Source organism: Peromyscus californicus, unplaced genomic scaffold, assembly GCF_007827085.1.
Source record: "Peromyscus californicus insignis strain IS unplaced genomic scaffold, ASM782708v3 Scaffold_16__1_contigs__length_79575227, whole genome shotgun sequence".
Taxonomy (NCBI): Eukaryota; Metazoa; Chordata; class Mammalia; order Rodentia; family Cricetidae; genus Peromyscus; species Peromyscus californicus.
The window spans coordinates 9,851,534-9,865,258 of record NW_026294458.1 but is presented as its reverse complement, the minus strand read 5'-3'; the positions used below and the strand labels follow the sequence as shown (position 1 = coordinate 9,865,258).

The following is a 13,725-nucleotide window of genomic DNA, read 5'->3' as shown; positions in this document are numbered from 1 at the left end:
TTAGGGACAATTTATCCAGAAAGAAAGATATCAAATCTTAGTAGTTTATCTGGTTCAGTCCTGGATCTGGTGGGCAAAGCTAAAGGGCTCCTGATGCCTAGCTGTATGGCATGGATATGTGAAGAGAGAGAAAAGGCTGGACTCAGTCAGCCAGAGGAAGTCCCATAAACAGGGCAAGACTCTGTATATTAGAAGAACAACAAACCCAGAAAAGGTTGTTCCAAACCTGAGGGATTGTAAGGAAGAAAGTGAAGGAGTGACTGACATGTGGTCATCACATTGGCCCTCATGAAACTCTCAGTGTTATGACACAAATTAGGAAAGTATCTTGTCTGAAACTTGACCCAACACTCCACTCTCTCTCCAACTGGGCTGGAGGCAGCCTATCCTGTACAGAATGCCTCTTTTGCATGGGAGGACAGAAACCCCACTGAAATATCTCTCTCCTTATAGCTTTCCCTAAATGAAGTAAAATGAAGGTGCATATCCTTGACATTGACCTTGTGAATAAAGTCCCTACTTATTTGTGTTGTATTTGCAACTTCCTTAAAGACTTGTGCCAGCTGTACAAAGCTTACATGTATACTACATGGCCTAGAAATATTATGAAGTTAAGATTAAAACATACATGCATAATTTACAGGCCATTATCTGTTTTAGTTTATTTCCACAAAATATGTACGAAGTATGATAAAATATTAAATTTGATCATTATTTACACACTTACAGGCCATATGGTGAGTTCTGTTTGAGAGATTTGCAACCAAAATCAACATGCCATTTCAAATAGCTTTATAAGATTATCTTTGAGGTAATTAATGGCTCAATGAGAAGATTAGTTACTGAAAAAGCAGTAGACCTGAGCTTGAATCTGCTCACACACATAAATAAAGTTGGACAGAACTGTTCATATTTATAATCCTATGCTGTTGAGTGAATAGACAGGAGTATTTCTAGTGCTTGCTAGCTGTGATCCTATCTACAGCATCTGTGAGAGACCCTGTCTGAAAGAAAGGAAAAAGGGTGATACATCATGGTATGCCATGCCCTCTTTTAGCTCTCATGTTTTAATTGTCAGGCACTTACACACACACACACACACACACACACACACACACACACACACACACACACACACACACACACACACGATAAAATTACCTGAAATACATTTTACATTACTGCAACAGTCTCATAACCAACTTCTATTACTACTGCAATAAGGTCAAGTATTTCAAACATATTGTAAAATCCTTGAGATTCTAATCACAAAGGTTGTGATCTTCTGTGGCTTTCTCATATACTTCCTTACTTCTAATATACATAGCATTTCAGTTGTTGGCCTTAACCCTTAATTTCACCAATAAAGCTGCCAGACCACAAGAAACTTAATATTAACAGAAAAGATTTTAGGAAGTAGAGTAGTTTATATGCGATTTTTACTTCATGAAAGGTCATATTCCTAGCATCTTGAATTTTCAGGTTACTTATACTTTGCTTAATTTAAATTCCCTTCCCCAAAAGGGAAGGGAGAAATGTTGTAACTGAATTACAGTTTCAAAAATTAAAACGGGGGTCAGAATCCCCTTCTCCCTGAAATCCAGGTGTGCTGTCTCAGTTTTTTTTTTTTTTTTTTTAAGTTGTCGCAAACTAGAGTCATTTGGGAAGAGGAAACTTCCATTCAGAAAATGCTGCCACCAGATTCACCCGTAGGCAAGCCTGTGGTGCATTTTCTTCATTGATGCTTGATATGTGAGGGCCCAGCTCACTGTAGGCAGTGCCACCCCTATGGTGGTGTTACTGGGTGCTATAAGAAAGTAGGCTGAGCGAGCCTTGGTGAGTAAGCATCACTCCTTCATGGCCTTTGCATCCTCTCCTGACTCTGTGTTCTTACCCTGTTCAGTTCCTGTCCAGAGTTCCCCCAGAAACTGAGTGTGAAGAGAGAATTGTATGCTGAAATAAACTCTTTCCTCTACAAGTTGTTTATGATCATAGTGTTTGGTCACAGCAATAGAAACCCTAAATAAGACACTGTGTAAACTATTAAGGAGCATGGGATTATGTCATTTGCAGAACATAGATGTAAGTGAATATACTTGCCATGTTAAATGTCTTATGTTCATTGAAAAAGACAAGTCCCAGGTAATTTCTTTCATTTGAAGGTCTAGGTTTTTATGTAAAAATAAAATTACATATGTGTATATGATGTGAACAAAGTAAAGGGAACTAATGAGATGGGAGGAGAAGGCGGTGGTGTGGGTACAGTCTTATATACAAGTGCTCTTCTGAGAGCACTACACTGTGTGATAGGGGACTATACTATGCCAATTGAAAAGGATATATTTCTTATTCTGACTTCTGTCCAGTGTTACCTTTAAATTTGAGACGTATGTTAATTTTGCTCTTTTTTGTGTGGTAATTCCATAAATGTTGGTACTTGATAGTTGATAATATCATTGTTGTCAGCTATACCCAAATTGATTGTTTCCCAATTGCTCTACTAACTCAACATTGAACTTAAATTTTTGGAATTTTTGATTGGTTCTTTCACATTGTACTTTGGATGAATTCTTAGATAATGTGAATTTGGAAGGTAGTTCCTTGCTTCCTTTACTTCTTTCGTCGTGACTTGCAGAGTTGTGTTACTATGTACAGTTGTCTCAGTATTTCCTTAGAATTTTTCCCAGACTCCTTAGCACCAATATCTGAAACTAATCAAGCCCTTATATTACACTGTGTCTTATAGGGCTATAACACATACATGTTCTTCATGCTCCTTAGAACCCTGTAGAATACTGACAATACTCAGCACAGTATAACAAAATATAATACATGATATGCTATACTTTAGGGAATAATGTGCACACAACATAGGCAAGAATTTTCTCAGATATGCTCATCCTAGTAAAATTTCCCAAGTAGAATGGATACGTTAGCATGGATCATAATTAGATCATAAATTCTGAGTCAACGTATGTGGATTGGTGGAGGTTGAAATAGATTTGAGACATGTGCCTCAGGAAGTATCAATTGTTCCCTGCTTTAAAACAGGAAGTGACAGTATTCTCTTGCTTAATCATAAAGCTTCTTTTATTAGAAAAGATAGGTTGGATCAGTGCATAATGACTTTTTCAGCCAAGCCTGCTGACCTAGCTGCAGTTGAATCCCAGAACTCACATGGTGAAAGGAGAAAACCAGACCCCTGAAGAGCTCCTCCTAAGTCCACCCGACACACATGCATGGTTTCCTCCAACCAGAATAAATGCAGTGTGTATTTTGAAAGATTTATTTACTTTCATGCAGTGAAAGATTCTTCCACATTGATTTAGATTCCCATTGCCTAGGAAACCAAAAGTTCTGTTCCTCATTTCTCTTCAGTTCTTCTCTTTGCCTTAATTTGTATGACAGTAATATAACCCACAGTTCTGGAATAAGCAGAAAGCAAACCATTCTTAACACTTTACCTGGCTCTTAAGATTCTGTTCCTTATACTGGAATGCCTTGCCCGCCTTATTGCAAGGGAGGTGCTTAGTCCCATGGCAACTTGATGTGCCATGCTTTGTTGATACCCATGGGAGGCCTGCCCCTTTCTGAACAGAGAAACAGAGGAGGAGTGGGTTGGGGGGAAAAATTAGATAGTCACATATGCTAGCTACATAGACTTCTATACACATCAAGCAAGGATCCCTGGAGTAATTAAAAACAATATCATGTGTTGACAAAGTTACTTTCTGTCTTTTTAGTGGTACATAAAAATTCAGACACTTCATCATCGTCCAGAGAACAGGGAGAGCTACCTGTGATGATGGTGGAGGTAAGACTGCCTTTCCTCTCTCTAATATAAAAAAGTTACTTTGTCCCCTTACATTGTAGTGGATATGAAATTTAATTAACAAAAGTCAGGTGCATCGTGGGTTAGCTCAGGGAGAAAAGGAAATGGAATTGTACCAGCCTGCTCCTGACTGAACTGAACATAAAAGTGTGCAGTGCCATTTATCACAGTTTGTGTGAGAGGATAGTTTCTCCTGAAGAAAAGGGTTCCTCTTTAGATGCATGTATAATTTTCACTCAGAAGTTGACAGCCACTTCTGGTTCCTAAAATCTTGATGCAGTTTGATTATGTTCCACAGAGGAAACTGTGGAGAAAGTTTCTCAGTTTCAGCATGGGGATGTTGAGTGGTAAGACTTTTACTGCATGAGGATTAGTGTAAATAATTGAGGCCCAGCTGTAGGAGGAATTATCTCACAGTCAAGTTATAAAGATGCAGTGTGGCTTAGGGAACATTCAGCAGAGACCAAACAAATAGTGTTAATTTGGCCTTTGAACCAGCAAAAGTGGGAATGGCACAAACTATAGAGTCCCAGTTCTTCTGTGACATTGTCACATAATATACTAACACACAGGACTCTTGCCCATTTTGATTGGCATCATACTATGTCGACATGTGTTCTAAAGACCCATGTAAACAGAATTCATCATGACCTGTGCCTCAAACTGTTTTCTTTCCTTTAAATTTCAGGTGGAGTCTAGAAAACACGGTATGTATTATGAAATCTCCTTGTTAAGGCACATTTTAGAAAAGTATAGTTACTGGGTATCCTCATGTCTAATGCACCACTGTGATCTAAGCCACCTATAAGGAAGAACTTGGATTTTGGTTTTTAAAAAAAGTAGTACCTGAAGTTAAAAAAACGGGTTGTCTACTGTCACTGGATTCAGATCCGGTCTCTTTAGATTGTGTGAGATGTTCTATACCAGGCTGTGTCTAAATCTGTTTTTCCCCAAGATAGGTATCCTGATTACCCAGTCAAATGTCCTGTGACCAACTAATGAATTAACAAATTAGGATGCACACTTTACCTACAGTATATGTGTTCAAAGCCCATTACATGTGGTACATTTTTTTGTTTGTGTGCTACTCTACGGAAGAATAAACCAGGGCACAGAGGTAAGTGATGAGGCTGTTCATGCAGATCAAGAAACATTTCATAGCCCAAGCACATAGTAATCCCTAACATCTAGCATCCCAGTATCTGCCTTCAATAGGTCAAAACTGCAGAGATCAGGACCCTGTAGTGACTACCACAGAGGGCAAATGCCCAGGGCATTACTTCTCATCTACCTACAGACATTCAGAAGAATGAAAGGTTAGAAAGCTCACAGGCTTCTAGTCAGATCAGCGCTTCTGAGAATGGGAGAGAGACACTGCATGGGGAGATGAGGCAGGGGTTTTTCACTTAGGCTTTTGCTATACATGGCTCTTTCCAGTATTCTCTATTGTCATGTTGCCATGAATTTAGACTTTACCTACACAGTCCATGTGTTGCTTAACTGATTCAGTGAACCTCCTGAAGCTCCATTCTCACTCTGATGACTGTACCTGGAAACAAGCCATCAGATCAAATGGAAAAACATACAACAATTGTTAGTTTTTTCTTTTTCTGTCACGAGGCTGACATGACTCCCTGTTATAATGCATTCCCAGTTCCTGAATTCTTAAGGGAAATTTGTCAGGAGCAAGCTGTTGCCCCTCAGGATGTGGAAGGACCTCCCGTCCCTGAAGGACCTTCTGCAGAAACAACACCAATAAAAATGGAAGGTGCTGTGGGAATTCCATAATTCTGTCCAATTGTGTATACTGTTGCTAATTATTTTCTTTCATATATAAATCTATAGAGAAGCTTAAGACTATTTTTCCTATGTAGAATAATACTAATATGTCTAAGTCTTCAATGTATATACAACCACAGAATTTAAAATGCATCTGATGTCACCTTGGGCTCTCATTCAGTAGCATGAACCGGTGGAAACTGAGGCTCATCTTGTATGCGTCAGGGTGGCTTCACCTTGTGTAGATAGGAATGGGTGAACCACCCTCTCTCATACTTTCTCTCACAAGTGGGTGATGTAGATGGAGTAGAGCTGATGTTCCTCAAAGTGACCTGGTAAAGTTCCAACGTCTCATGACTGAGGGTGAAATTCACCTTAGATAACAGTGTTCCTGGTTTGATCCAATGAGCAAGGATCCAGGGGTGGTCATGTTACACACTGTGTTTAGAGGGTCAGGGAGTGGGAAAGATATAAATAAGGACAAGGAAAATGGGAGGGGGATGTCCTTTTTTCTCTTTCAATGGCACAGTGGTAAGCAGAGTCTGGGGAAAGTGTACTTTGCCATTTGAAGACAGTATTTCCCAGGACGTTACTCTTTTTTCAAGGCTTGCTTTTTAAAATGTAATGTCTTGAATATTTTCCTTTTTTTTTCTTGAAAACTTATACAATATATTCTGATCTTGATTTCCCCTTCTCCATCTCTTCCCAGATTCTCCCCACCTCACCACCCATCCACTATCTTTATCTCTCACTGTAGAAAAGAAACAGGCAAATTAAAAAAGAAAACCAATATATAATCAGTGTAAAAGCACAACAAATACACACACACTCAAAAAAGCAACATAAAAACACCAAATCAGAAACCATAATATACTTGCAAAAGACCAGTAAGACTTTAAAAATGCCCCCCAAAAGCAATATGAGACCCCAAAAGTCTACAAAACGGTTAAGTATGTTGTGTGTTGGCCATCTACAGCATGCATTGGGTCTACCCTTAAGTGCGGTTAATATACCTAATGAGACTCTATTGGAGAAAACTGATTTTTCCCTTGAAAGAGTTTGCCAATGAAGATAGCTTCTTGGTTAGGAATGGGAGTTCCTGTCCACTTCTCCCTCTCAACACTGGGGCCCAGTCTGGCTGGAACCTGTACATGCTGCCATAGTCTCTGTGAGTTCATACATGTGTCAGTTCTGTTATATCTAGAAGACAATATTTCCTTGATGTCATCCAACACTCTGGCTCTTTCAATCTTTCTACTTCCTCTTCCACATACCTCCCTAAAACTGGGGTGAGGGAGTGTTAATGAAGACATTTAGGATTGAGTATGAGAATATCTTTTCATCCTGTGACACTACCAAATTCCTAAGCTTTTGCTTGTGGTTACTAGCTCTTCATTTTAATTGTGTCTGTCTGAATTATTTTTTCTCAGTTGTGATGAAAACAAACTAAAGAATAATTGGCTTGTTTATTCCATGGAGTCTGAGGTTACAACTGATAATTGCAGGGCAGCCATGTATAGAGGCAGGAGCTTATGGTAAAGAAACAACACCTGTTGAAAGCCAAGATGAATGAATGCTTGGGCTCAGCTCACTTTCTTCTTTTTATATAGTACTTTATCCCTTCTGGATAGTCAGTTCTCTAGAGTTCTCTAGAGTAACATAATGTATAGAATGAGTTTCTCTATACATAGACATAGAAGAAGGATCTATTAGAATGACTTACAGGCTACAGTCCAGCAAATCTAACAGTGACTGACTAGCAGTGGAAAGTAAAAGAATCCAGAAGTTGCTATGTCCATGATGCTGGATGTCTCAGTAGACACTGGAATACTGAAGAAATAGGCTGTAATGCCAGTGAAGGAATGCACTTATTAACAAGACCAGAACAATCAGGCAAAGAGCAAAAGCTTCCTTCTTCCATGTTCTTATATAGGCTTCCAGCAGGAGGTGTGGGCTGGATTAAAGTGTGGCTTCCTGCCTCAAGTTCTGAGTTAAACACATGTGTCTTCATGCCTCAATTGTTTGTCTTTTCCCAGCTCAAAAGATCTAGATTAAAGATGTGTCTTCCTACATCCAAATTTAGAAGTGGGTCTTCCTACTTCAACTTAAGAAAAAAATTCCTCACAAATATGTCCTCCATTTTGGGGACTTAGTACATTCCAGATGCAAACAAGTTGGCAAGCAATAACTATCACACCTTCCTAAGCAATAATGCCAAGAAGAGTTCGTTAGTCGTCCCACCTCAGCTAACCTAATAGATATAATCTCACACTTCCATGCCGAGTACTGGGTATCATCCAATAGACTGTTTGACTGTTGAGATTCACCATGACAGTGCCCATGAAGTATTGTGTTCACTTTGAGTACTAACATGTGATAGAGCCAATCTGTCTGGTGAAGGATAACATTCTCTCTTATACTCACAGAAACTTGTAGATGATAGTCTAGTGTAGGCAGAGTTTCTCTGTGTGCTAGCAGCTGCTTCATAAAAACCACATTGAGCTTTAACATAAATTATAAATGTTTACCCAATAGCTCAGGCTTGTTACTAACTTGCTCTTACAACTTAACCCATTCCTATTAATGTATATTCTCCCATGAGGCTTAGTGCTTTTACCTCTATCCAATTTGGTATGTCTGACTCGTTCTGCATCTGGCTGGAAACTCCTCTGACACCACCCTTCCATATCCCATCATTCTCAATTTGGCTTTCCCACCTAACTTTTACCTGTTCAGCTATTGGCCATTCATCTTGCTTATTAAACCAATCATAGCAACATATATTCACACAGTGTACAAAAGGATTATTCAAGAGCAGTCTAGCAGTTAGGGTCCAATGAAGCAGGCAGAACAGAGCCCTTCCATTTCATCCTTCAGGACTTGTAGCAGTCCATGCATAGTCCTCTGTTCACTTTTAACAGCTACTTCACGTGGCATCAACAGGGTAGAGTGTTGGCTAAAATGGCTGCTTAGTCTGACAGAACTGCCACATCTGCAATATACTGGCAAGGAAGGGCCTAGTGTTAATGTGTAGCTCATTCCCAGCCTATGCGCCTCATCCTGGACTGCATGCAGGATGACTGAGGTGTAGAGGAGGTTAGAGACTTGTCCTTCATCCTTGAGCCTCTGACCTTATGCGTGAGGAGGGATCTGACCTCTGACCCCTGCCTTGGCTCTTTTTCCTGCATTCTTGGTTCTGATTCCAAGATGGAGAGGGTGCCTTAGGAAGTTCCCATAAGCTAATACCCATGTTCCCAGGGCTGAAGGACATGAGCCATTGGGGATCAACCTTCTTGACACACATCTTGCCACATTCTGTGATTGTCCTTAGTGTTTTGTGTATTTGTGGATTTCTTCTGGGAATAGCAAGTTGTCCCACAGAGATCCAGGACCAGTCTCCACCCCCATAATCTTCCATTTCTGTCTTCTCCAGCCACTTTCTCCTGCTTCTGGAGTGCCATGTGGACTCTGTACTCTGTACCTGGTAATACATCAATGTGTGACAATTCCCTTATACCAGGAATCTTTTTCGTGATGTTTCATACTATAAAACATTTCTCAGAAGAATCCCCAGAATGAGTCTCTATGTGTCATGTCTTTTATATTCCATAATTTTCTCTCCCTCCTTCTCTAAACTTATCAGTCACAAGAGAAGAGTCTGGAACACAAAACTTCTAGTGGACTACATTTGCAGAATGACATTTGAATCTTACTAGGTCATCTGGCTCATCCCTTTACCTGATGGGCATAGGTGGAAGGCTGGTGGTGAGCAACTGAGGCACTTGAATGTGTAAAGACAGAGGAGTTAACCAGAGTCAGCTTGGAGCAGTCACATAAGCAGAGTGACACAAGACACAGTAAAAAACAAACAAACAAAAAAAAAAACAACAGCTAAGTGATCCATGCAACTACGTGAGCCAGGCAGTGGTGGTACATGCTTTAATCCCAGCGCTCAGGAGGCAGAAGCAGGCAGATCTTGTGAGTTCGAGGCCAGCCTGGTCTACAGAGTGTGTTCCAGGAAAGGCGCAAAGCTACACAGAGAAACCCTGTCTCAAAAAAAAAAAAAAAAAAAAAACCACAAAACAAAACAAAAATAAAACCAACTAAGTGAAACCACACACATAGACACACCAAGACACACCCAGGGATACACACACACACACACACACACACACACACACACACACACACACACACACACGGAAGAACATTGTCTGAAATCTTAGGAAGAGTGACAACAGTAAAGTCACTGACATGTGATGGTCATTTGGACCAAACACCTGAAGCTGTGACTCCAATTAGTGGAATATCTGCTCCCTACAATGACCTTGTCTCGAATTTACCTGCATCTATATACTGGTGGCAGCCTCGTGTTCACAGGCCCTCATTTTGCATGGAAAGGATCACCTCTGAGAATGCCTAGCCTTTGTGCCTTCTCTAAGAGAAGTCTCATGTCTTTGGTCTTCACCTTGCCAAAAATGCACAACTTCTAATCATTATTTAGGAGTTTTGGTAAGTTTAAAGGGCTTGCAGATATATATGTATATATGTTTATATATATGTTTCACAAAGCAGAAGTGTTATAAAGACCAGAAAACCATGTTCATAAACACATGTAGATTATCCATTGTGCATTGTTCTTCCATAAAATATGCACCACATATGATGAATTATTTCAATTTATCTCATTATTCATACTTACCAAGATTGCATCATTTTTACCTTTGAGAGATAATGTAATGGGACATGAACATTCACTTTTAAATAGCTGTTTAAAGTTAAATACATGGTGTACAGATGCTCAGAAGGTGATTAGACTGTGCACACACATCGGTACCCTGTTTTGTTTTTTAATTTTTTTTAAATTTTATTTTATGATTTAATTTAATTTTGCATATCAGCCACGGATTCCCTTGTTCTCCCCCCTCCAGCCCCCCAACCCACCCTCCATTCCCATCTCCTTCCAGGCTGAGCCAAGTGTCCCTGCATAAGCCCCAGGTTCCAGACAGCCAGCTCATGCACTGAGGACAGGTCCCGGTCCCACTGCCTGGATGCCTCCCAAACAGATCAAGCTAATCAACTGTCTCACTTATCCAGAGGGCCTGATCCAGTTGGGGGCTCCTCAGCTATTGGTTCATAGTTCTTGTGTTTCCATTCATTTGGCTATTTGTCCCTGTGCTTTTTCCAACCTTGGTCTGAACAATTCTCGCTCATACAAACCCTCCTCTTTCTCGCCAATTGGACTCCTAGAGCTCCACCTGGGGCCTGGCTGTGGATCTCTGCATCCAGTTCCCTCAGTCATTGATGAGGTTTCTAGCATGACAATTAGGGTGTTTGGCCATCCGATCACCAGAGTAGGTCAGTTCGGGCTGTCTCTCGACCATTGCCAGTAGTCTATTGTGGAGGTATCTTTGTGGATTTCTGTGGGCCTCTCTAGCACTTTGCTTCTTCCTATTCTCATGTGGTCTTCATTTATCATGGTCTCTTATTCCTTGTTCTCCCTCTCTGTTCTTGATCTAGCTGAGGTCTCTCACTACCCTAAGCTCTCTTTCCCTCGACCCTTGCCCTTCATTACCCCCACTCACGTCCAGGTTGTTCATGTAGATCTCATCCATTTCTCTGTCATTGGGCGATCCCTGTGTCTTTCTTGGGGTCCTGTTTTCTAGGTAGCCTCCCTGGAGTTGTGAGCAGCAGTCTAGTCATCTTTGTTTTACATCTAGTATCCTGCTATGAGTGAGTACATACCATGTTTGTCTTTCTGAGTCTGGGTTACCTCACTCAGGATGATTTAATCTCCAGTGCACATATAAAAAAGGTCAGACAATTCTATGCACACCCCTAACCCCAGAGTATTCAGGGGCAGAGAAGGAGGATTCTGGGTCTTGCTGACTATCAGTCTGGGTTTACCCTCAATGAAAAACCTTGATTGAAGGAAGGAAGACAAAAGTGAAAGACCAGGATTGTTATAATTTACATTTTTAATTCTTTGAGAATTTAATGTGACTACTGTGTTTACATCATTCTATCCCACCTTCTCCTCAATCCAACTCATCCCAAGTCCCCCCTTCAAATATATGCGTTCTTCTCTGATAACTATTATACTTACATAAACAGATGAGTTCATTTAATGATGCTCTTATATATACCTATGTGTGCTCTTGTATGTTTAGTGCAGTTAGTTCAGGATTAGATAACTTATGAGGAGGCTTACCCCTGGAGAAAATTCATCTCTCTGCAACCTCTCTATAGCTCCTGGTCTAGGGTGCCATACCAGTAGGGGCTGTCATGATGCAGGTCCTATTTGGGGAACTTTGTTGAGATTTAATGGGCTATATCATCCTTGCCATGTCTCGAAGACACTATCTAGCAGCATGTGTCCTGTCCCTCCGGTTCTTATAGTCTTTCCAATCCTCTACCAAAATTTCCCTGAGCCTTAGGTATAGGGGTTATCTTATGCATCTACAATTTGGGATCCCACAATTTGTCTTCTGACATCTACATGCAAACTGAAGCATACCAGTGGTCACTCCAAAGAGGACACTTGTGAAGATTTGTATTTAATCTTCAGTTGGATAGGTTATTTTATGTTGCTTTAGATCCCCCACTGTCTGGAAATACAACAATTCTGTTACTCATATCTCTCCAGGCCTTTTTCTGTTTTAATTTCCTTCAAGGGAAGACAGTTCAGCAGCTGCCCAACCATCCTGTTCAGTAGGTCTAGTCACATGTACTAAGTCCATGCACTTTTAGCCACATCAAGCAAGAATGCTGCATAAGTATTAAGCAGGACCATGAGCTGACAGTCACTTTCTGTCCCCTTTAGTGTCACCTGAAGAGACACAAGTGAAGGTGGAGGAGGTAAGGGGGTCTTTCTTTTCTCTAAGATAGAAAGGTTATTCTAGTGATCTTACGTTTCAGTGGATATCCCATTGAACAACGAAACTGAGCAGGGCATCATGAGTTAATTTAGGAAGAGGACAAAGTGGAATTGTACCATCTTGGTCCAGACTGAATCAAATCTTCCAGTGTCAAGTGTCACAGTCTGTATGAGGGGGCCTTTTCTTCTGGAGAAAAAAGGCTCCTCTTTAGATAAATGTGTGTAATATTGACTCAGAAATTAACAGGCATATCATCTATTAAGATGTGTGTTTTTCCTTAAGGGACCTCTCCCAGCCTGTCATCTAGATGGAGTTTGGATTGTTCCCCCAAAAGTCTATGTGGTGGGAGGCTTCATGCATCCAATATTTGAATATTTAGGGTATAATACATTTAAAACATGTGCACTCATGCAAATAATTGGAGGCCCCCTCATAGAAGGAATTAATCTCCCAGGGCAGGTTGTTAAGTTGGTCTGCCATGCTGGGATGTAGCTTAGGGAGCCCTCAGTGAAGGCCAAACAGAAGAGGTGCTCTGCTCTCACTTTGAGTCAGCATTAGTGTGTGATGTATTAGTTTTTGGCACAAAGTACGTAGCCCTGGTTTTCTGTGACATCATCACATAATGTATGAATACAGTCTTTTTTTTAATGTCTTTTTCCTATCCTGCTTTACACTATGCTGTGTCATAGGGTGAACCAAAGAGCTATGCAAACAGACTCTGTATGACCTGAATCTCAAAGTGTTTTCTTTCCTTTCAATTACAGGTGGAGAGTCAAAGTTTTAGTTGTTGTATGTATTACAGAATCTCTCAAAACACATTTTAGAATTGTTTAAATGCTGGCCGTCTTTTCTCTGGCACACCAATGTGATATAAGACTCCTATTGGGAGTGAAAATTGGGAGTTTAAGCGGGGGAAAAGGCAATGCCCTAAGTAATGAGTCCTACCCTTGTGTCTACAGTCACTGCTTTCAGTTCTGATGCCTCTAGTTATTTTGGCATTTTGTGTACCAGACAGGGTCTAAATAGATTTTTTCCCAATACAGTTATCCCTATGATAGAGTCCACTTTCTAGTGACAAATTTGTCAATTCAAAAAGCAAGATACACATTTTACCTTAAAAAAAAAGTGTCCAAAGCTCACTATACAGATGTGTGATAGACTTGGTTTTGTTTTGGGTTTTTTTTTTCCGCATCTCTCTGGAGAATGATAGGGATAGGTCATCAGTCTTTCCAGTGA

General features: G+C 40.4%; 1 protein-coding gene across 6 annotated transcripts in view; it reads left to right on the top strand.

Moving 5' to 3' along the window:
• Positions 1-13,725, top strand: part of LOC128111854 (FK506-binding protein 5-like) — a 32,661-nt gene that overhangs the window by 7,329 nt on the left and 11,607 nt on the right. For 3 of the 6 annotated variants that reach the window (XM_052740300.1, XM_052740301.1, XM_052740304.1), the window contains exons 4-7: positions 3,744-3,814; positions 4,521-4,539; positions 12,435-12,469; positions 13,254-13,278. In XM_052740300.1, the coding sequence (XP_052596260.1) occupies positions 3,744-3,814; positions 4,521-4,539; positions 12,435-12,469; positions 13,254-13,278 (150 nt within the window). The other 3 variants (XM_052740305.1, XM_052740302.1, XM_052740303.1) reach the window with 3 other exon arrangements.